Source organism: Pestalotiopsis fici (genome assembly GCF_000516985.1).
Source record: "Pestalotiopsis fici W106-1 unplaced genomic scaffold PFICI_Scf_11, whole genome shotgun sequence".
Classification (NCBI taxonomy): domain Eukaryota; kingdom Fungi; phylum Ascomycota; class Sordariomycetes; order Amphisphaeriales; family Sporocadaceae; genus Pestalotiopsis; species Pestalotiopsis fici.
The window spans coordinates 2,349,654-2,372,458 of record NW_006917101.1 but is presented as its reverse complement, the minus strand read 5'-3'; the positions used below and the strand labels follow the sequence as shown (position 1 = coordinate 2,372,458).

At 50.5% G+C, this 22,805-nt stretch overlaps 9 protein-coding genes across 9 annotated transcripts; 4 read left to right on the top strand and 5 right to left on the bottom strand.

The window, feature by feature from the left end:
* Nucleotides 1–482: 482 nt before the first annotated feature.
* On the bottom strand, nucleotides 483–2,439 carry PFICI_13700 (uncharacterized protein; the record flags this gene model as incomplete). Its single annotated transcript, XM_007842281.1, has 3 exons — nucleotides 483–937; nucleotides 995–2,306; nucleotides 2,407–2,439. The coding sequence occupies 3 exons, from the start codon at nucleotides 2,437–2,439 to the stop codon at nucleotides 483–485; spliced, it is 1,800 nt and encodes a 599-aa protein (XP_007840472.1).
* Nucleotides 2,440–3,397: 958 nt separating this feature from the next.
* Nucleotides 3,398–4,612, bottom strand: PFICI_13699 (uncharacterized protein; the record flags this gene model as incomplete). The annotated part of the gene is made up of 1 exon (XM_007842280.1): nucleotides 3,398–4,612. One exon carries the CDS (start codon nucleotides 4,610–4,612, stop codon nucleotides 3,398–3,400), a length of 1,215 nt encoding a protein of 404 aa, XP_007840471.1.
* A 663-nt stretch (nucleotides 4,613–5,275) lies between these two features.
* Nucleotides 5,276–6,295, bottom strand: PFICI_13698 (uncharacterized protein; the record flags this gene model as incomplete). Its single annotated transcript, XM_007842279.1, has 3 exons — nucleotides 5,276–5,524; nucleotides 5,617–5,813; nucleotides 5,920–6,295. 3 exons carry the CDS (start codon nucleotides 6,293–6,295, stop codon nucleotides 5,276–5,278), a joined length of 822 nt encoding a protein of 273 aa, XP_007840470.1.
* Nucleotides 6,296–6,957: 662 nt separating this feature from the next.
* On the top strand, nucleotides 6,958–7,705 carry PFICI_13697 (uncharacterized protein; the record flags this gene model as incomplete). Its single annotated transcript, XM_007842278.1, has 4 exons — nucleotides 6,958–7,029; nucleotides 7,100–7,278; nucleotides 7,362–7,491; nucleotides 7,550–7,705. 4 exons carry the CDS (start codon nucleotides 6,958–6,960, stop codon nucleotides 7,703–7,705), a joined length of 537 nt encoding a protein of 178 aa, XP_007840469.1.
* A 792-nt stretch (nucleotides 7,706–8,497) lies between these two features.
* Nucleotides 8,498–10,270, top strand: PFICI_13696 (uncharacterized protein; the record flags this gene model as incomplete). Its single annotated transcript, XM_007842277.1, has 1 exon — nucleotides 8,498–10,270. The coding sequence occupies one exon, from the start codon at nucleotides 8,498–8,500 to the stop codon at nucleotides 10,268–10,270; it is 1,773 nt and encodes a 590-aa protein (XP_007840468.1).
* Nucleotides 10,271–14,478: 4,208 nt separating this feature from the next.
* PFICI_13695 (uncharacterized protein) lies at nucleotides 14,479–18,002 on the top strand (the record flags this gene model as incomplete). Its single annotated transcript, XM_007842276.1, has 2 exons — nucleotides 14,479–14,565; nucleotides 14,673–18,002. The coding sequence occupies 2 exons, from the start codon at nucleotides 14,479–14,481 to the stop codon at nucleotides 18,000–18,002; spliced, it is 3,417 nt and encodes a 1,138-aa protein (XP_007840467.1).
* An 869-nt stretch (nucleotides 18,003–18,871) lies between these two features.
* On the top strand, nucleotides 18,872–20,092 carry PFICI_13694 (NADH-cytochrome b5 reductase 2; the record flags this gene model as incomplete). The annotated part of the gene is made up of 3 exons (XM_007842275.1): nucleotides 18,872–18,916; nucleotides 19,064–19,451; nucleotides 19,524–20,092. The coding sequence occupies 3 exons, from the start codon at nucleotides 18,872–18,874 to the stop codon at nucleotides 20,090–20,092; spliced, it is 1,002 nt and encodes a 333-aa protein (XP_007840466.1).
* A 468-nt stretch (nucleotides 20,093–20,560) lies between these two features.
* Nucleotides 20,561–21,331, bottom strand: PFICI_13693 (uncharacterized protein; the record flags this gene model as incomplete). The annotated part of the gene is made up of 1 exon (XM_007842274.1): nucleotides 20,561–21,331. One exon carries the CDS (start codon nucleotides 21,329–21,331, stop codon nucleotides 20,561–20,563), a length of 771 nt encoding a protein of 256 aa, XP_007840465.1.
* A 170-nt stretch (nucleotides 21,332–21,501) lies between these two features.
* On the bottom strand, nucleotides 21,502–21,861 carry PFICI_13692 (uncharacterized protein; the record flags this gene model as incomplete). The annotated part of the gene is made up of 1 exon (XM_007842273.1): nucleotides 21,502–21,861. One exon carries the CDS (start codon nucleotides 21,859–21,861, stop codon nucleotides 21,502–21,504), a length of 360 nt encoding a protein of 119 aa, XP_007840464.1.
* Nucleotides 21,862–22,805: the final 944 nt, after the last annotated feature.

The window sequence follows — 22,805 nt, the reverse complement described above, 5'->3', positions numbered from 1 at the left end:
TGGATTTGATTCTATACTACCGTCGCTTCGGCCAAGAAAATAATGTTCCCGATGCACATCCATTTGTGACAATGCCATGGGCCGAGGTATCGTTGTAGCTCAAGTGTTGGTCATGGTTTGGAGGAATTCCACCTTGATGTCATCGTATCCCCGAACCCGGGGCACCAGGTGTCACTCTCTGGATTTCTTGCTTAGTGACATATTTTTTTCTGGGCCGGCAAAGATGGAATCCAGAAAATGGCATCGTCAAAAATATTTTTTAGCTAGTCAAGGACGACCACGTCCTCTGTTTACAGGTCAGACGATGGTCGAGGATAAAGTCAAACAGCAAAAAGTTTTTGTTATTACGCGAACCCTATGATGTATGAACCTGAACTCCAATCCGATGCACCGACCATCTAATGCCCTCAACAAAGTTCAGGGTATCAAAATATACACGCAAAGAACGCCAGGCTGCCGTATTGTAAATGTTGCTTTCCTTATTAAATGCCAGCAAAGGTTGTGCCCACGTAATCTGATCCGCAGACAGCACTCCTCTCTTCATCACTCAAGCCTGCACTCCAAATCTTCAGTTCGTCCAGGGTGGCATTTGCAATGGCACCGTGCAGCCTGGTCCGTAGTACCTCTGCATCGTGAGAGCTGCCTTCATTCCTGCCCTTCTCCTTGGACAGGATTCCAAATCGAAGCGCAACCTCAGTAACAGTTACAAGAATACTGACGATGATAAGAATGATGATGATCCACGTGATTGCGCTCATCTTAGAGTCGGCCACCGAGTCTGACAAGATTTCGGCCAAGTCCAGAAATACCCGGCACCGTTCATTGAGGACCTTTGTGCGCAGATCGATTTCCAGGTACTCGCGAATCGCGCCATACAGCGGATGCAAGGTCGGCTCAGAATCCCAAAAGAAATTGGGAACGTCCAGAATATTGGAAGCTAGATTATTCTCTCGTCAGCAAATATTCCTGTATTGATGCAACAACTGCCGCTCACAGAGATTAATGTCCACGCGGCTCTTGAATAAGCGGCCAAGGATTTTGACGATTTCCGTCCTGGTCATGTTCAACTCTCCGGTTAAAGCCAGCCGCTTCGGTACGTGCTGCGCGTCCAGCATGGTCTCGGACATGCGTTCCTCAAAAAAGCAGAGTTTGGTACTTTGCGCAATCGCATGGCTAATGGTGAGCTTGACCATGTGATCGGATTTCGGCAACAGAGTAATCATGTCGTTGAAAATGCGAGGGCGCTTGATGTCGCTACGATATTCGAAATGGAACTCTTCCGTCTCAAAGTCACTCTGATCGAGGGGGCGTGTGACCAGTGACACCCCTGACTCGTTCTCGGCAAATGCGAGATCAGCCAAAATGTTCTTTTCCTGCGTCTCGGTAAAATTCCAAAATACCACGACGCCGTAAGAAAAGACAAACATCTCGGCAAAATGCTTTGCATCGGGCGCAAGCCTGTTCACGGGACTGATGGAATCATCATCTTGGTGGCGCTGCGGCTGCGGCCTGCTCATGTCGCGGCCGCGCTCTTCAGAGCCACGGTGCCCCCCATTCTCATCGTTGTGCATATCGTAGTGGTATTCCTCATAACCCATGTGCTCATCTCGGAGTTCGCTTCTTTCAATCTCAATGTCAAGTAACGTTTTGCCGGTACCTGGCGACTTGAGGATCGGCCGACTTCTGACCCGGTAGCCGTCCACACCTGGCAATATCGGGATGTGGTAGACACTATACAGGCAATCGTCGTACAGCTTGGTCTTCGCGTCGTGCTTCTTGCGCAGGAACTCGGATGTAGACTTCATCTTGTACGATTGTGCAGTGCAGTAGGCCGTCAGCCGGGACACCTTGTCTGTCCTCTGACCTTTGGGTAGACGTTCGGCATAGCTCTTTCCGCGCACGCCAGCTCGCTTCTTCAGAATGTCCAGCTCTTCATCGTTTGGTGGCCCTTCGTCATCGTCATCTTTGAAGACCCCCTCGCCTTCTTCATCAAAGCCATCGGCCTTCTCTTCAGTTTCTGGCAGGAGCACCAACTTTTCGCTGATTTTGGTTGTTCGCGATGGCATGTTTGCCTGCCCGTGTCTCGATGGAAGGTTTGCTAGGCCCCGTGCACTCATTCTTCGCATTGCTGGACTTTGTCCGGGCGGCAGACGGGGTTGTCCCGAGGGTATCTCTGAGTTATATTGGAGTACATTGTCGACGGATATGAAGCGCATCGACGGCATGCGCGAGGGTCCTCCACCGGCACCAGTGCCTGGTCGTTGAGGCGTCCCTCGAGATGGAGGTCGCTGTCTCGAGTCGGTGACCTATTGATGTGGTAATCATGTTAGAACCGTCCATGGTGTATATGATATCATGATATGTCCCAAAGGCCTCTGATGAAAGAGAGAGAATGTGTGGCCTTACCAGGACCGAGGGCCCGCGTTTTGACGAAGCCATGGGGTACAAATGAGTCGCGGGAATGTCCCAGCTTCAAGTACTAGAAATGCGCGCAACTTTAGAGATAAGAATTTTGTTTTACCCTCATGGTGACCTGTAACGTTGCAGCTGATATTGGACGCGATATGTCTCGTGGGGGATCACATCAATGTTGCTTTGGTTGGTTTCCTCAGAGGCTTCCACGGCTAAATGCAGGCGCCACAAATGACCTCACTAAGGTGGAAAGAGCTGGGACTGCTGGAGATGAGGCCCCACATGTGAATGAGGCTGACGTCCAGATATAAGCCACAGCAGTTAGTTGGCAGCTCAACTAAAATATCATTAAACAAACAAGACAAAAAGGTTCAAGATGGGTATTTCTTGCACGTCATGTATTGAATATATACCTATTGTATGACATTGCTGAACATGAGCTTTGGAAGCATTAGAGGTCAATTGCCATGGCAAACGGGATGAAACCTAATTATAGTACTGACTTGTTATCATAGCATGGCCATTGTGGGACTTTGCATGATGAGAAGCGAGACTTGGCAGTAATGACATTTAGATTGATCGCAAAAAAGCAATGTCATCGTCTTGCAGCTACGGGGGGGAAAAAAAGCTGGGCAAAATTAAGGTGTGTATAGATGTCCGTTGGCATGCCCACTGTCACATGCGCATTGAAAAGTCTAAATCAGGTAGTTAAATGATAGGTAGCGGCTGAAGAAGTCCCATCCTTAAATCATCATCTATCTTCTAAACCCAGGTCCCTATTAGTCTGTTGCAGACTAGGTGACCATTCTAAGCTCTCGTGTATGGTCTAATCTACGCTTCTTTGTATCTATTGTCGTAAACCCTCATTATGCTCCGTATACATCTTCTGCTCTCTATAGTGTGTATCCATCCATCTCTTCGAAACATGCGCTCATGAACATCGTCCGATATCGTACTGCTCCAACATCATACCCAGTGCTTCCCTCTATTGCGCCGACCAACCAATCTTGAATAGGTTGTAGTGACTCTCATCTCCACGACCGATGCCACGACGCTTTTCGACCCGCTCCTCCGACAGTATGCTGAGAGCACGTCCAGCCTTATCTCTTGGCAGATCAGCCGGATTGGCGAACGCGGATGCGACAGTATCGCTTATGCCTTCGAATTTGCCGTCCCGCCGGTGTGCCACCATGAGCCAGAAAATAGCACCGGGAGCGAGATAAGCAGCGACACAGTCACGCAGCCAGATTGCATGTTCTGGAGCATAGATAACATCTGTAGCGACAATGAGGTCCGCGGGCTCGTCGAGCGGTGCATCAAAGGTGGGTGTTGCCCAATCAAGAAGACATGCCTCCAAAGAGGGCGATGCCGAATCCGGAAAATTGGCGGTAACGTTGTCTTTCAGGTTGGCGAGCACCGCGGCGTGGTAATCGGTTGCAACAACTTTGGCGTCGGTCGTTCCAATCAGAGGAAACAGTTTCGCCAGGGTCAAGGCGACCAGTCCCGTGCCGGCGCCCAACTCAAGGACACGAGGTGCGCGGCAGAGGTTTGTCAAGCCGAAGCGCTCAGGGGAAGCGCATAAGAGATCCGAGAAAACGATTGATGCGCCCCAGCTTTGCAATCCAACGTCGGTATGATCAGATCTCGCGCCGATGGCCTTGTCTAAAAGCTGGATCTGAATCTTTGTGGGCTCTTCCCCATCTGCAGCAGCGGTTCCCAAGTCAAACGAGAAATCGCGGAAAATATCGATATCCTCATCGTCCTGATTCTCCTCCGCGGTGCTGCTGAAGGATGCAAGTACGTACGACGCCTGGTCGATGGCGTTTTCGCACGCTTCCTCCGACTTCCAGATCGATAAGCCCTCAGCACGAGCGATGAAGCCAGTCAGCCACGACGTGGCATGGTTGCGCTCAAAGGCATCGGCGCGCAAAGTCTCGAGAATGTCTGCATCATCGTACTCGTCTCCATCCTCGTCGCCAGAGACGTAACCGGAATCAACCAGCGGTGTGGGGACCTCGCTGACCGGCGCGGCGGGTTTTGTCTTTGGATGCTGAAAGATCAGCGCCGAGGACAACGGGCAGTAGAGCGCATAGAGGTTGCGCAACGCCGAGAAGATGCATTCTTCCGAGGACTCATCAAGCGAGCGCAGCGACGGCAAGCTGCTCGTCGGAGCCTGAAGTTGACCGCTGATGAGACTCATGGCTGAAAAGAGCGCACTGTTGCCCAAACCCGTTTCCCAAAGACCGCACTGCCACCGCCAACAAGGTCGAAATTGATCGTTTATGAACAGAAAGAAATGAAATGGGAGATGAAGACTGCAAGGGGCAAATCTAATCTATTTTTCTTTGTCTAAGACCCCAAAAGTGGGTCCCAACGGCCTCGGCGAGCCTAGAAGGACGGAAAAAAAAAAAAGTGAGTGAAGCTATCGTCAAAATCCGTTTACGGAAGGAGCCGAGTCAGGGGTCCTCTGCTCCCCACGTGGGTCTGATCTCAGGCTGGGGGACAGTGTAGATTTCACTAGCGAGATTCAACCCCAGAATCTGTCGGCGCGGCGACCCTCGCATAAGTCTTCATCTTTTTCAATGCCATCTTGTTTGCTACGTAAAATACCATACCTAGAATGCAAATGAGAATCATCAAGTAATCGACGGTGAAAGAGTCAGCGGCAATCATTAGGGCGCTGACCGCCCCTTCAAGAATTTTAGGCGCTTATGCTGACTCGATGGGGGCCAATTTTGACCAGGAGTCGGGGCAGCCTCCGCCTATGCAGCACAGGCATACAACACCTCTAGTAGGCTATTTGCCTATACATAGTACCTGTTGATTTTGTGTCCAACACGGGACAGGAAAACAAGATAATCCATCACTGCCAAACTGCCTTATTCTTTTCAACGAAATCTTCAAATGTCCTGGGCTCTTCTCCCGTCACTGACAAAACGACATCATTCAACCGATCTTCACCTCCGTTCTTAATATTTGTGTCAAGAGATGCCAACACATCAGCATACTTTTCTGGCACGCTAAATGAGTAGTGGCGCGCCGCAAGCTCTTTCTCCGTGAGCTCTTGGTACACAATCTCTCGACCCAGCACTTTGCTGAAGATACCAGCCAGCTGTTGATTAGAGTGCGCATTAGAATTCTATTCTATACATGGCGGTTTGTAGACTGATGATAGGAAGAAGAAGAAATGGCACTGATACTTACGTCTGAATAAGTATATAGTTGTCCGCCCAATACTAGCGAGTCACTATTGGGTGCTTGAGGATCTGTAAGTGCATGATGCGCAACCGCTGCAATGTCGCGCGTAGAGACCCAGGGGATTTTTCCTGATCCTGTTGCAGAATAGATTTTATTCTCATCCTTGATGGACTTGATGTGGTGATCCTGGGTAGAAAAATTCTCTAAAGATAGTTGTCAGCCTATTATTGGCAAATTATCGGATGTTTCTTGACATGCCCTGGAACCAGCTGGGTCTGAGAACAGCCCACTCTACATCTCCATTCTCACCAAGCTCTCGGAGGTATTGATGAACTTGGCCCCATGCTGCGACGCCTTCATCTAGCTGGCTCGAACTGAGAAGCACGAATCTTAGGGTTCCCTTCTCGCGGGCCAGGTTGATAAACTCTCGCACCAAGGGAGCAGGATCCAGTGCGGTCGGAAGAACGATCCACACCGAAGTGACCGGAGTCGGTCCTGCTGAGAGTGTCGACTCCCACGTCTGTTTGTCGTCCCAGTCAAACTTGACGCCAGCGTATTTGGCCGGGTCGGGACTCGTGCCAGAGCGCGATGCGAGTAGGACGGGATACGTGGGATGTAGCAGGGGCGCAATCTCTGAGGCAACCTTGCCTGTCCCGCCGAGTAGAAGAATCGTGCCAGTGAACATCGTGAGATGCAAGCTCACGAGAGTGATGTGCTGAGTTCGTTTGTTCGAGGTAAGTACTAAGGCTAGCGATCGTCTAGTAATCCGTTACAGTATCTAAACAGCCAAGGCTCCCAGGTATGCCGCACTTGACTGCCTTTTCAACTGGGAGGCTTGAATTGTTCGAAAGTAGATGGAAGCCAATACATTATACGGGTAAAGTCATTTTTATGCGTTTCTTATATGATTGGGGAAGTCTATGATTACTAAAGTACCGGGGCCCAAGACCTTCCCCCGCGCTTCTTGTTTGCTCGTATGCACCGTGAGGATCCCCGCGATATAAGCGTGGCCGGACTTTATAGTCGGATTTAGGCGGATCACAGCTTTGGGTCATCAAACATGGGCGCTTCTACTTGGCAGCCTCCTGGTACCAGTGGATCGTCGTGACCCTCCCTCAGCAGAGGAATTAACGGCGTCTAGGACGGACGGTCAATTGCGCGATGAGAGAGTTACCAATGCACCTTGCGCTGGTGCTTACATTGTCGAGAGCTAATCAAGTAGCTCTTTGTGGCAGACTTTGAGATTTGGGGTAAGGTAGTATATTAATGGCAGCAGGACCATTGCTTTTTTCCCCTATAAAATTCACCTTGATCATCACAAGCGGAGCACTATAGCAAGCAGTTAAAATGGCATCCTCTTACGATATCCAAACTTATTTACTCGACAAGTCCAACATTGAGGACACAATTCACAAGCAGGTACGACAGGGAAAGACTCTAATCGCGGCCGGCCCAAATTCAGCAGTTCTCTCTGATAAGAAAAAACTAGGTACTCTACTACGACTTACAATATGCCGAAGGCCTCGAGGAGGAAGTCTACACGTCCGAATGCGTTATTGACTACACGGCCATGTTTGGCGGCGAGCCCATAACTTTCAAGAGCAGGGAATGGGCGGAAGACGTCACCAATCTGATCAAAAAGTTTGATCATGCTCAACACTATGCAAGGTTAGTAATCAATCAAAGTATATCAGTGCGTATGTTGAATTTTGAAGGCCTTGACAGACTAACCATCACTTTAATTCTTGCAGTGGCGTAGTGGTTCGACTGCCGCAGCCGGGGCCAAAGGCAGTCCGGCCCAGCACGGTTACAGCAATTGGAAATGGAGGCGCTCACATGGTCCGTCAGGCAGCCGAAGGTGGACCAATCACGCACAATGGCGTATGTAATTTCCTACCCACTCAGAAATGAAATTAATGACTGACATGCAACGTAACAGGGACGAGCCGAGTATGAAGTAGTACGAGTGCCTGAGCTGGAAGAAAAAGGAGAGAATCCGTGGAGGATACGAGTGCAAAAAATCATTCCAATTTGGGCGGACGGCAACCTGCGAGTGATGGAAGTCATGAGTGAAAGCAAAATTATGCCGAAATGAGGGACGCGAAGTCCTCTAAAGGTTTAATATTGGCGCCCTAGTAGTAAAATGAGGCTCCAGGAATTACCGCTGATGAACCAAGTGCCACAGCAAGGGTATTGGCCTATGAAAACATAATTGCACGTACAAACACGTGGAGGGCGAAGCTTTTTTGTCAAGTGTCAAAAATAACTATGGCCAGATTCTAAGTCATCTCCAAGGGCTAGGAACAATCCAATGAAAAGGTTGTTGCCAAGCAGCAATCACAAGGACTTAACGCAGGTCCCAACCAAACAGACGGCGCCGGAGTTGATTGAGAATGGTCGTGTGACAAGACACCCACAATCGATTGAATCGCAAGAGAAGAAGAAGAAAGTACTGTGTTGGGAATTTTCGATGCCAGAACCCTGCGAGAAAGTATTAACCACGATCCTCTTCCTTCTCTATTCGGCCTCGGTGAAGGAATTGGAAGCGGGTTCCTTGTGTCGGGAGGTTCTGGCGCCGATTCGAGAAGGACGGGCCTTATTCTAGTCAGATCCATATGACGTCAGGTTGGTCTTAGATCTGCGGCTCGCACGCGACCCGAAGACAACACCAACAAATATTCCGTCCTTTTTCTCACAAAAATTCAAATGAGGAATTTTCTTTCGCACTGACGAATAATTCCACAAATGCAAAGGATAATTTGCCCCGGTCAGTCAGCAAGCTGACGAACATTCTTGCAAAAATCTACCACATGGATAGCACACTCATTAAACATCACTTAATCGCAAGCAGACAGGGTCGATCATATTATCGTCGTCCATAACAAACATGGAAACGGAAGAGCAAAAGCGCGCCGAGGGACGGCAGCCAAAACCTGCTCAGGCGCCCCCGAGAACTTTCCGAGAGAGAGTCTTTCACGCCCTGCCATCGTACTCGGGGCCGTACAGCGTAGGCACTATGGAGATCGAACTGCCAGTCAGGGAACCACGGACTTTTTCACAGATTGAAAGGGATAACGTGTATGCTCTGGGAATGGATACGGTTTTATTTGCACTCTACTATCCCTGCGATACCAGCTCTTTCGCCAAGGCTGGGAACCAACCCTCCAGAGCAACGTGGCTCCCAAGACCACGAGTTCCAACGTGTCGAGGATACGCCAAGTTTCTAAACATACCCCACATGCCCGTTACAGCTTATATTGCAGCTACGACCATGTTCACCAAGATACCAGCATTCCGCAACGCCAAGCTGGCGGGCTGCCGGCCTGGAGAGCAGTGTTGTCCCAAAAATTGCCATGACCAGCAGACATCGGGTGCAGACGTGTGCGATAAACCTCAATTCCCCGTCATCATATTCAGTCACGGCCTGGGTGGTTCTCGGACGTGTTACAGCTCTGTGTGCGGAGAACTTGCCAGCAACGGATTCATTGTAGTAGCCGTGGAACATCGTGATGGTAGTGGTGCGAGGTCGTATGTCAACATCCCGCCGAGCGGTAACCTGGCCGATGGCAGAATTCTTGACAATACCAAGTCAAAAAGGTCATATGTCGTCGACTATATTTGGCCAAAAGATAATGCCCAGGACACCTCGCCACACAACCAGCGAGGCGTGGATCATCACCTCCGTGATGCTCAAATCGAGATGAGGATGGCTGAGATGGCCGAGGCTCATTACGCTCTTGAGCTCATCAACAATGGTCAGGGCGAGCTGATTCTGAAGAATAATTTGCGCAAAAAAGGAAATGTCGGATCAAGCTCAAAGGGCTTGGAGAATATCAACTGGTCGGACTGGGTCGGACGACTACACTTGAACAATGTTACTGTAATGGGACATTCTTTTGGAGGTGCCACCTCAGTGCAAATCGCCCGGGAAGAACAAAGATTCCCTTGGGTTGGCCAGTCCATCATCCTCGATGCTTGGGGTCCCGCGATTCCAAAGGTTGAAGGTGATCAAAGTCACGTTCGCAAGCCACTTCTTGCCATTGGTTCTGAAGCATTCATGCACTGGCCAGAAAACTTTGATGCAGTACTCAATATTTGCAAAGATACACAGGAAAGTGGTTCACCGTGTTGGATGGCAACCGTCAAGGGATCAACCCATTTATCGCAGACGGACTTTGCGGTCCTGTATCCCAGATGGATGTCGTGGTTCGCAAAGAACGTCATCAACCCTAGGCGGGCAATCTTGCTAAGTGTCAACTCCTCGTTGGAATTCCTTCGGCACGTCTTGCCAGAGGAGCACAAATTTGGCAATTCTTGGGCAGACGAGGGCATACTCGAGACCAAGTCGCTATCCCCGACCGACTCATTGCCGAGCACCCACAAGCCCAACGAAAAGTGGATAGCGGCTCGCCTTCGGATACCGAATGAATTTCGGCTCCGACTGATGAGCTGGTTCCGAAGAACACCAAAGGATAAAGTGCCAAAAGACGCTTCAGGCAAGCCACTCGCCGGCATAATCACACGTTGTCTAGGGGACGAGGTCTGGGTTCATGTGAGCCCAGAAGAGGGAGAAAGAGGTCGTCCCGATATGCCAACCGCATGGCATCTTCGAAATAGTCGAAGAAATAGTACATACTCATCGCAGTGCATTGTCGCTTGACGAATGCTACCCTGGCGTGCATTCCTCTTGCACAACATGGCAATAGTGTTGTTTTCTCTTTTGGAGGGTTTATAGTGCTGGCGAAAAGAAACAGAAGCATGGCGTTTTATTCCCGGTGGCATTAGGTACATCTCTTTAATTAGACGAGAATGAAACCCTTCCGTCGAGCAAGTTCTTATTCTAGCGAAATGAATATTGGCAGCACCAAATAATATCCCGAAAAGTACCGTGTCTGTACATCCTGTTTTCTAGAAATAGACCATTGATGGCGCAATTCACGTATCGCATCTCGGTTGGCTTCAACTAGGATACATGTCGAGGCTGTAACAGCACAAGAACAGTGCCATCTCTGGGCGGTTATTTCGGAAAGAGATTCCTGTTCAGCTTTTGACGTTATTTTCCGTCATTCTTTGCGACTTGGGCAAAGCCAATCAACTCATGCCAATGAAGAATTGCCGAGATCAACCAACGCCACAGACATCGTTTGACTTGCCATCATCCCACCCCCTTGATGTTGACCCCAACTGTGAGGATGAGCAGGTCCAAAGCAGCAGCTGCGCCACTGGCATGAGATGCGCTGTTGGGTTCTTTTGACTCCCCGAGGTTTTGCGTAACGCGACCGACGACCAGTTATTCCCGCGAGGTCTGGCACGTTTTCGTCGATACATTACGAATAGATTGCGGCGTCGACCGGATGACTATGGAGTATGTGGCTTTCGAGGTACTACTTTCTTGGATGTACATTGAGACTCGTTACGTCCCTTGGATTTTTTTTTTTTTTTGTTTTGGCTGCGCCAGACCCTGTACAGCTTGTCGGGGGTGGTATTTGCTATTGGGCAGCCTGGATTACAGACTCGCGATGCTGGCTCTTTTGGATTGTCGCTACCTGGATATCCGATCATGTACATGCAGACAACAGAGTAGACGCGCGATATGTAATAACAATAATAACAATATCCCTCCTGTGCAGGAGGCGGCTAAATTGGATAAAGTTAGGGAGGATGATATTCTCCGAGGTTTACATAACGCTTGAGGTTGTGTTTCCAAGTTCCCAGCTGCTAGGTACATTAATGTATGCATCAGCAAGCATCGCGGGCCGGCTCCATTATTTTGTTAGTGCAGAAGAAGCGACGATCCTCCAGTGCAACCCCCCTGGTAAGGCGACATCAGGGTCCGGAAAGCTGGGGAATCCTGGTTGCCTACTATGTAGGGAGTAGTATACATGTAGTCAGCCAAAGAATCCTGAAATCTGGAACGTCTTGCTGCAAAATTCAAAAGACATGATGGTAGACCGTTCAGGTTGTTCAGTGCGCCGCTGCGATGCGACGAGATGCTGAGCTGTACTGCAAAGTCAACAGGTGGCTAGCCATTTGTCTTCTGCCAATGGCCAAGATGCCTCATGGAGGAGGAGATCAGGCCACTGTCGCTGTAAATTTTCGTTTTCCTTTACCTAGGTCGTCATCGTACCGGAATACGAACATGGTTGCATTGTAGCGGCAGCGAACCCTAAGCGACCGACAGGGCATTTTCCTCCCTCTCCTTACATATTGTACTCTTGTCAGTATGTAACGGGATCAACCTTTCTTTTGAGCAACGACGCAGAAGGACACTTTGAAAAAAGCTTGCAGTTTCAGGTAAGCCGACTCCACAGCGGTCGTGGGAGAAGCAATGCCCATACATTAGATCTGTTCCATGAATTGATTGCTCCCGAGGTCGTTGCATTTACCTAGCTAATGCCTGGAGCCAAGGGGGCCAAGGGAGGAGCCAAGGGAGCCGCAAAGACATTCCGTGCTCTCACCTGCGCTACTGAGTTGATGGGTGTTTCCAGTTGCGTTGCACTGACGACGAGGTGTTGATAGAACGAAATGGACTTGCCAAAAGGTGCAGCAGTCTCAATTTGAGTGCTCCAATATTCAATTGCAACAGTATTGGTCTTCATTTCAAGATACTGAGAATTCAATAGGCGGTTGAAGAATGTGGCCATCACGATCTGTCAATGTAATTGTAACTCTGGAGTGGCCGGCTGATCTTTATTCTACTACAGCGTAGGTAGTAGGTACTGAGGGGGCGGGACCCGTTGTTGCAGTTGGCGGGAAATCAGGAAACAAGCCAAGGGATGGGGCACTCAGGTACCGTAGCGACACTAGATCAACTAGAGAACAGAGCTAGGCCTGGAACAGAAGCGTGGCGTAGCAGTTCCGGGTCCGTTGCCGCCGTTTTGGACCCGCCATCCAGGGTCTGCAAGGCCCAACCTAACCTTGAGCCTATATACCTTTAGTAAAAGCCAATGCCAACTCAAAGTCCAGGCTCGTGGCTTCAAAGGTTATTCAACTTACCATGCCACCTTGTCATGTATGGATATCATGGATGATATGATGTGTGTGTCTGTGTTTGTGAAGCGATGTTGTATGTAATTGGCTATTTGCGTTTCCATGTACCATGGTGTGGCAGGCATATGATCTCGCAGCCTGCCAACCCTCGATGGGCTCAACCTCCTCGATAGTTCCATTCTGAATGCGCATGCAGGAAGTAAGTTGCCTGCGTCTGTAGAAGCGACATTGGCATGCGCAGCAAATGAGCTTCTGCCGCTTGTGTGTTTGTTACCTTTATGGTTGATGTATGTGTACCTTTGGATAGGTACGCGAGACGCACGTTGCCGTTTGCCGTAATCCAGCCCTTTCCATTCATTCTAAAAATTACTGACAGGCAAACCTCAGCTGCTCAATGCTGCTGCAGACTGCCCATGTCAAAAACTGCCCGGGATCTTCTAGTCGGAGATCTCGTTCGGAGATCGTGGTCGAATCGTTCTCATCAGCCGTCCAAAGCGTCGCCTGAGCGAGCCACATACATGCTATGGTCTACTTGTCTACCTTGATACCACACCTGTGCGCCACCCAGGCAATGCCACGGCCACCCACAACGTGTCTGGGTCTACAGCCAAGAGTGATCAGCGCCGCCTGTTTCGCCCTTCCCTTGAGACTGACTTGGAGGTATTACTCCACGTTCCGTGCAATCGATTGTTTCTCGTTTTGGCAATTACCTACCCTGTCTACTACCTTGTGCGTACTACTTCCATGTGTCCCAGCTACATACTAGTTAGCGCAGGGTATTTCTGGTGTCTAGTCTCTCCGCCTGGTTTGGCCTAGTGGCACCTTTTTCGGCTGGACATCTCGTGTTGAAGTCATCGTGTATGTAAGGTAGGTAGGTCTGGTCGGCGAGTATTGGTATATCGCTCCTCTCACCCAGGTACACATTATAGATGTAAGCTGAAGCGAGGGTTCATGCCTTTTTTTGCTCGCTTCCTGCCGCCGCTTCAGAAGTACATCAGAGGCGAAAAAAAAAAACATGCGAGTGTGCGCACTGCCAATTCTCACAAGCCAAACACTGGCCTTTTTCTGTTCTCTTTTCTTTCTTTAATCACTTGAACTCTATCCCAGCTCTTTACTTTCTTCTCTTTCCATACTAAATCTTTCATCTGGCTGGCGGCGTGGCATCAACAAACAATTCTGGCACTAGTTGGCCGCTGACTCTTTTCCGTGCCAACTGTCACGCCTACCAATGTACAAGGAAATCTGAGTCTTCTTGGATATCTACCTACCTAGGTGACCCTACAGGAAGCACTTTTCAACATCAACTGCCAGCTACCTAGGTACCTTTCAAGTTTTGCCCAGCACCTTGGAAGCGCACATTGCAACTTGCTAGCATCGTGATTCCGACTTCACAATCGAGCGACTCGCTTGTCGTTCTAGAAGACGCAACGGAATACAGAAGGTTGCTGGCTCCCCGGCCCAGCTCTCGGCAAAAATCAACACATCTAATCAAAGAAAATATCAGCCGGCCGTACGGAAAGTACATAGTGCAATTTGCTGCCATTCAAGGCAGCTTTGCATTCCATTCTACATTCACCCCCCGCGGCCACTGAGGTGTCACTGTCACCGCCTCTATCCCGGCTCCGAGACTTTTCCAGATCATCTCCTCAATACATTCCTGCATGCGACAGGAGCGCATCAACGAAGCGCCAGTGTCTGTCTACTGTCACATTTTGTGGACGCGGCTTTCACCGGCAACGCCGCACCCCTGGAAATCCCATCCGTATTCAGAATACGCAGATATACTCCCTAACCAAGGGTCTCTTTTTTTGTCCCCTTCTCCAGATTGAAACACATTACCGGATCGCCCTTCTTTTAGTTGGCCGCGTCACCGGCAATATGACGACACTACAGAATGCAAAACCCGAATTACCGATGAGGGCGGAAAGTCTCACCCGGATGCTCGCGCTGGAAAAAAAATACAAGGTGTGTATTTCCCGGCTGCGACTCTGCCATGGAGCCTCGCTTCGTGTTGGCATTGGCTGCGTTCCCCAACTCCGCCCACCACTCATAGCTGATTCTGCGCTCTATAGATTCAGCGACTACAAGACATTGGTTCAACACCGCCGCTCACACCACTAGGAGCCCCCATTACAAGATCAGCTTCTTCCGCACAGCCTAATCCGGTACTGAAAGCTCGGCATGCCAGCGCTCTTCCGCCTGCCCCTCGCCAGCGCCCGCATATGATGATGAAAGCCTCCCGCAGGGCCTCTGCTCTGCCTTCGCTTTCCATTTCCGTCCCGCACTCTGTTTCCTCGGCTGTTGCTGTAAGGACAGATGACGAGAAGGATGCGCAATCGCCCATTGAGCCAGGCCCCCAGAAGGAACCTCCTAAGGACACTGTCGAACGGACAAAGACTGTGACTTTTTCGGAGCCAGAAGGAGACGAAGAAGAAGCCCAATTTTCTGATCAATCATCCATCTGCCAATCGCCCAGCTGGGCTGTTTATGGTCAGAGCAAGAAGAAGGACAAGAAGCGCGAAGCCGCCGAGAAAAAGAAGGAGGAGAATCGCCAAGAGAAGGCCGGCAGAAAATCTTTTACCAGGAGGCTTAGCAAGGCACCCCCGCAAAGTACTGCCCAGGGCCGACCTTCAATATCGACTGAACGGTCCCTGTCCGCTCCTGAGTTGGATCAACATCAGAAGCTCAGCGACAGGAATTTAAGCCGTACCACCAGTCACTATCCTCCCGACTCCATGACAAATCACCATAACCTCTTGAAGCACCCGGCGGCAGAGGAGAACAGCAAGCCCAAGAGCAAAGGTTTCTTTTCCGGCTTCAGACTGCCCGGAAATAGCTCAAACACCAGCCAGAAGACAGATTCCAGTGCCAGGGCCAGCATGGAAGACGTAAGCTCACTTCGGGCGGGTACAGCATACGCCCTGCACAAGTCCGGACAAAGAGGTGACATGGATTTTCTAAATCCGCGCAAGCCGCCTTCCATCTTGTCAAACTCTTCCTCGTCGCAATCGCAGTCATCGCAAGAGTTGAAGCAGACAAAGGAACGCAGATCATCCAACCATGGTCGCAGCAACTCTCTACTGGCTAGGCTGAAAGGACCCTCATACTTGTACGCCAAACACTCGGATTCGAGCGAAGAGGCGACGCAGAAGCGCCCCGAATCCGCTGGAAAGACCGAGTCTCTGGCAGATACGCATACAGTGAGCCAGAGCGCGACCCATGCAGTGCCTGCGGCTGCGCCTAATGTCCCTCAAAGTAATGATCAACGTGAAGGAGGACAAACAATTCGAGGAAGACAGCTTCAGGTTCAAGCAAACATTCTCCAGTCGCGAGACTCTAGCAGCGACTCCGGGAGGGGAGATTTTGTGAATACTCGCCATTTGTACACCAGGCATCAAGTTCCAGAGGCGCCCATTGCAAATGAGAGTCGACGACGACCGCCGAACAAGAAAATGCAGGCCGGAGGTCAGCAGCCCGAGTCCTCTGCGCTGCCGATACCGTCACCGAGACAAGCTCTTTTTGATAATTCCAACGATCATCATGCCAAAGAAACGCGGCGCAACTTTGTTCATGTAGGCCAGCCACAAAGTCCTGTCCAGCCTCAAGTCCGGATGGCTGAAGTACCTTCCCCGGCCATGAGCCCCCGGAGCAATAGAAGTTATGCTAGCGTGTATACGGATGCAGTTGATCAGCTCTCAGAGTCTCATAGTTTCCATACGGAAAGCGAGAAATTTTCTGATCATGCCCATGCAACCATAATTCGACCTGACTCACGGAGGGGAGACAGGAATGGGCTTGGGCCCAACAGGATCGGTCTGAAGCCTATTGCACCACCTGCGTCAACTCATGACCATGGTGAGCTGAGGCGGTCCCCGCGCGTCACAGAGATGAGAGGGCCACGCGTAACATCAAGGAGAGATGGCCGTCTCAGCGAGACCGATGAGACCTCTACCGCAGCGGCGCAATATGATGACCAAACGCACAGAGCTCCGAAGCCATCTGACTATTTCACCTTCGTATCGGAATCCTATGCGCCACCATCTTTGGAACTGCGCTCGCCCGTACAAGACGAGTGCCAGGAAAATGAGCCAGTCGAGGACATGTATGAAGATGAGGATCTTGTATGGGTCACGGATGCTGACGCCACTCGAGAAGGCGAGAGGATTGACGAAGCTCGTGACAAGGAACAGCAAAAAGCTATTGATGGTACAGAGTCTGAAGAAATATGCGATTCGCCCACCCTTTCTGCACATGACAGAGAGAGTTTTGTACCGCCGCTTGATGGATTGGGCACTTATTCAGCAGCACCAACGTCTCTGGAAAAGAACAACCTGGTCAGAGTGACTCTTGAGGACGGACCTAGTCAGACTGTCTCCGAGAGGTCTTCCTCATCCACTCATAATGATCCACCCCACTCGCCATCACCCGCAACCACTCCAGATATCTCTAGACCACAATCTCAGAGAGGTTCTTCTCTGGATATTGCCAGAGGTAGAACAAATGAGGGAAAACTTGGAGATGAGCGACCCTCTAAAAGGACATATCGCTCAAAAATGACAGACTTGTCGCTCTCAGAAACAAGAGGATTGGAGACACATGTACAGGACAAGTCTGGCGATAGACACACAATTTCCCTGGATGCCGAACACTCTGACGGTACAACGCGAGGAGGAACCCCTGAGCATGTTCTGTCGAGGTCTTCATCCATACGATCGCCAAGCCTGAGGGCTTTTGCAGAACCGCTATTGGAGGAAGAAGCAGAGAATGACGAAGGGCCATTGAAGCGACAGCCCTTGGCGCCAAAGGCGCTGTCCTCCATTGACCTCAGCACGAATAGTTCCCTTCTCCATGACCGACTTCCATCTTCGACATTGAAGAGGAACAAAGCTGCAGCATCATCTGTGAGCCTTCCCAATTCTCCACCAACTGAGATGGAGATTGAGACGCCCCACCCTCTTCGTTCCGCCATGAAGCCGCCTCGTTATGATAGCTCAAGCAGCCAGGAGGCATCGGGCATTATTTCCGCTGGCGCAGCCTACTTGAAAGAAGCACGCAAAGCTGCGCCGACGCCTGGAGGTCCTTCGAATCGCACCGTCCGTCCAATGTACACACCGAGGGTTTCGCTTTCTCATCAAAAAGCTGGAATGTCGGAGAAGAAGGGCGACCCAATGGCCAAGGTGCTCGTACAATGCTGCAATTGCCACTTTTTCCACGATATGCCGTCTAGAGTCTACGAATGCATGGCTAAGCCTGACTCTGTAATCGAAGACAAGCTCCTTGGTGTTTCGGCAGCTATCACCACCACGGTCAGATGCCCTTGGTGTGCTCATGGTATGACGACTTCGTGCTGCTCCGGATATGCTGCCCTGGTATACTTGAAAGAGAAGCTACATGGACAGTAGCATTGTATGAAATCTCTCTTCATGAGGAATGTGAGGGGCAATGCTTTGGATCTTGCCAGGTTGCCGGGCAGCCATGGCTGGGTATGTGAGAGATATGGTTCCAATAACGACATTCGTTGATGAACGGCATGTAACTGGTTTTCATTTGTCCATCCATACATACAACAGACAGCATTTGCATGCAACCAAAACTTTTTTTGTCTATAGCATCAGTCATCATGATCATCTATTACAAACACAAGATGAGGAAATCAAGCGCATACCTTGAAACAAGTCAGACAATTTTACCACTATTTGAATTTCGCGGTTTCGAGTCAAGTTTAATTTGAATGTGTGATAGTTGCACTATCTCTATTGCAGGCATATCTTTTTGGCCTTTTTCGTCAAGCACTTACCCGGGTTGTCAGGTAGTAACTGGCGGTCCCCTGTGTAAGCAATTGGCAAGATAGTCTAGAGCCACCGTAATTTGCTGTTTCAATACTGGAACATTACTGATATATGCCTGACCAAAAAAAAAAATTGGCAGCAATGCTCATTCATATCTTTTCCCAACCTCGTGGGGGAAAATAATTTCTCTTGACATGCACAATTTAGTGCCATTGGATGGTGAGAGGGCATCAGCACATTCAGAGAAATCGCCATCACGTGATTGTTTGTCTACGTCATGAATCCAACGCTTAGTTCGGCCTACTGGTTGCCGATCCCACCATTGATCGGCAGACTGACGACAGAGCCTTTGGGGAGCCTCTTCTCGCGCGCCTCGACTTTTTCTACCCATTCCACCACTCAATTGAGTTTAGAAGTCAGCCTTTGGAATTGCTGATAGACTTTTCCTTTTTCTTTTTTTCCCGCACATCCCACCGCCCACCATGTTTTCGAGAGCAGCATTCAGAGCGGCGCAACCGCTGAAGCGCGTAAGTTGAATCCGACAGGCCAGAGCTTCTGCAAAGCTTCAAAGCTTCAAAGCTCCAACCACCCAAGCTCCTCTGAGCTTTCGCGTCTCGTAGCTCTTGTTAGGGTGGGGGAAATGTTATACTCACGGCTAACATGATGTCTTCAAGGCGGCCATTTCTTCGCGATCCTACGCAACCGAGCCCGCAAAGAAGGGCACCAACCCATTGGTCTTCGGTGCGGGTGCCGCCGCTGTCGGTGGTGCCGGATACTACTTCTTCGCTACGCCGCAGGGCAAGAGCGTCGCCCAGCAGGCCGAGAAGAAGATTGCGAGCGGTCCGGCCAAGGAGGCGTTCACCGGCGGCGACCAAGGTTTCATTTCGTTGCTCTTGGAAGACGTTGAGATCATCAACCACAACACAAAGAAATTCCGCTTCAAGCTCCCCGAGGATGACATGGTCTCGGGTCTCAAGGTGGCCAGCGCCCTCTTGACCAAGTTCAAGGATGCTGGCGCCGAGAAGCCTGTTCTCCGACCCTACACTCCCACCAGTGACGAGGGTAAGTTTTGGGTGGTTTATTTTTGGTTTAAATCCGCTGCCGCCAAATGCGCCATGCTGACAAACACAACAGACACCAGAGGTTACCTCGAGTTGATCGTCAAGAAGTACCCCAACGGCCCCATGTCGACACACATGCATGACATGGTTCCCGGTCAACGACTGGACTTCAAGGGCCCGTTGCCCAAGTACGCCTGGGAGACCAACAAGCACCAGCACATTGCCCTGATTGCCGGAGGCACCGGCATCACCCCCATGTACCAGCTGGCCCGCGGCATCTTCAACAACCCCGAGGACAAGACCAAGGTGACCCTGGTCTTTGGCAACATTTCCGAGGAGGACATTCTGCTCAAGCGCGAGTTTGAGGACCTCGAAAACACCTACCCCCAGCGCTTCCGCGCCTTTTACGTCCTTGACAACCCACCCAAGGAGTGGGCCGGCGGCAAGGGCTTCATCACCAAGGACCTCCTCAAGACGGTCCTTCCCGAGCCCAAGAGCGACAACATCAAGGTCTTTGTGTGCGGTCCTCCCGGCCTGTACAAGGCTGTCTCTGGCGCCAAGGTCAGCCCCAAGGACCAGGGCGAGCTGACTGGTATCCTCCAGGAGCTCGGTTACTCCAAGGACCAAGTGTACAAGTTCTAGAGTGTTTTGCAACACTAGATTTACTACTAGACAACGTGTATTCTACTACCCTTTTCCCGCTTATTTGTTAGAGCTAGATTAGCGACCTAGACGGCGACACGGGAAGTCACAATAATGAACTGCTTTTGATCCAAGGTGCCCATTTTCTATTGCTTGTGCACTGAATAGATGCTCATGACAGATTTCAGTCATGCGTAATCGGATTACTTATACAATTTATTTACAGCCATAGATGACATATCCAAATATCTAGCCATGCCCAGGGAAAATGATAATGCTAATAATCTGGCCTGGGGGAATAATAGTAATCACAATGCAATACAGACGCCAAGCAATGCTATTTCGTTCATCCATAAAACAGACTTGCCAGTCTTCGAGTTCTCGTTTCCTCCGCGCTTTTCTCTCCCTCCCCTTTTTCGTATCGCAAATCCGGCCCAACACAACCATGCTTGGGTTTTGTATCAGTCCCTACGACATGACTGGGTACACCAATGGGATACCACCCAGTTTATCGTCATGGAAATTGGCGCCGACAATATAATTCATTTCATGGGTCTCGAGCATGTCCAGCAACTCCTTGCCAAGGCGCCATCGACCACTGAGGCGAACGAGGCACTTTCGGGTGGTCTCGAGGCTACTCTCAGCGACTGGGTCGCCCGTTTCTTTCCATGCATCGTGGTGGGCTTTGGACGCCAGGTAAAAGGCGTCTAGCACAATGGGCGGCGTTTTAACCACGTCCTCATCGAGCGAGATAAAGGCAAATAAATCGGCGGCAAAGTCGCGCACTAGAGCTGCTGTCTTCTTGACGCCGTCCATGGCCGTCATCTGAAGCGCCATCTCCTCTTCGTTCCACTCGGACCCAACGCCGCGCAGCGACTCACCCGTTGCATACATGCCCAGCATCCGCAGTACGGCATTGAAGTTGAGGCATCGGGCTGCCACCAGATGAAAATATGATGCTGGGTCGGATGTGAAGTCATGACCCATTGCTTTACATAGCACGTGCGCATCCTCAAGGAGCCGCCCAACGTCGGTAAAATCGTATCGCGCCCCACTGATTTTGCGTCGCTCTAGATCAGCGTGGTGTTGAAGCGCTCGTCCCGCCAGGAGTGCTGACTGGCAGAGCCGGGCAAATGGCGACTGTGCTTCCGACAAGGGTGAAGACACTGGTCGCTGGTATGCCCTTGAGCTATCATCCATATCCCACGCCTTATCGTCGGTCGGAAGGTGCTCGTCCATTGTCGGCTCAGTACACATTGGCCGCCTGTATGATCCCAGGGCTACGAGCTTGTCCATAATATATACACCCCACCATACCCTTCGGCGTTCTTCGGCATCAGCCCATGTTATCTGCATATGCGTAATGGTCAGCAATCTTTCTACCTCTTTCTAATTCATGTCTCGTTCTTTTATTCGAAGAGAGAATGGCAGAAAGAACTGACAGGATGACCCAGGACAGCACTAGTGTTCCTGTAAGAAGGCAACCCCAGCAACTCGGCGTATCTAATGCATTGGCCGACTGTCATGTACGCAGCTGGATATACCCCCTGGCCGTATTCGTAAAGAGAGATTAGGAGTATAGCCTGCAAGTACACTATCGAAGTAGTTCCTACGTTTTCGAGCAGAGCCGCGTATCGTTTCGACGCTGTATAGAGGTAGTTTTCTGACGCTGCGAAACCGCGCTGCGGCTGTGAGGTAATGAGCTTCATTGCCAGTAGCAGCAAGGCGATATCACTGCCCGCCTCCCATATCTGGTAGCTCAATGTCATCCGTTTTCTTGGCACAATGGGAAACCAGGGATGTATGTCGCCAAAATAGTCGGATAGTATTTGCCCCAAGTCATCTGCACTGCCAATGCATTGCAATACATCCTGCAGATGAGGGTTCTTAAGTCAGCCTCAGTCTTTCAAGATCAAACGACTATCGTAGGAATCAACCTCGTGTTTCAGTAGCACAACAGACATGGCGATAGATAAGAACATGAGTCTCTCCTACAGAGCAGTTGATTGCCACGGTGGATTCATAGATGGTGCATACCCAGCGTACACAGGTGTCGCAGCACTTACAGGTGGTATGTCACCGGATGGTTTGGGTATTTGCAACCCACTCCATTGGAACATCCGTGAATCGAGAAAGGCTGCAGCTGGAAAACTGCCCAGACCGTGCTGCCATAACGGTTCTCTGCCTAAGAGTTGAGGCGTATGGCCAGCATGTGATATTGGAGCGCTTGGCGGACTAAGGTGACCGACGCTGACATCCGAGGAGGTCCCTGTATAAGATAATCGATCTTCCAGCTGACGCAACTTCTCTTGCAGCAAAGCGAAATCCTCGGCAGTCGGAGCGGGCTGCACTTCGGAGTCTGACGTTGGGACGTAATTTGGTCAGCCAACGATTCGTGTTTCTGGGTTCCTCATGGTACCAAATAAGATGGGACAGAGGCATGAAAATGAAGCGACAACGTGATGATCCCGAGAAAGATGTTCGCCACGAAGGATGATTTGATTACTCACAATCACAATGCCGTGCCATTCTAGAGCATAAGGAGCACGCGGGCAAGGCCTTGTCACATCTGCGCTTCTGCGGCGAGTGTCAGCATTCGTCGTCTGTACCACATGAGGGGTTCCACACAACACCGCCATGTGTGTATAGTGACTGACCTGCTTACGGCATGAATAACACGCTTGGTTGGCCTTTCTCGGGTTTGCGGCCGCTG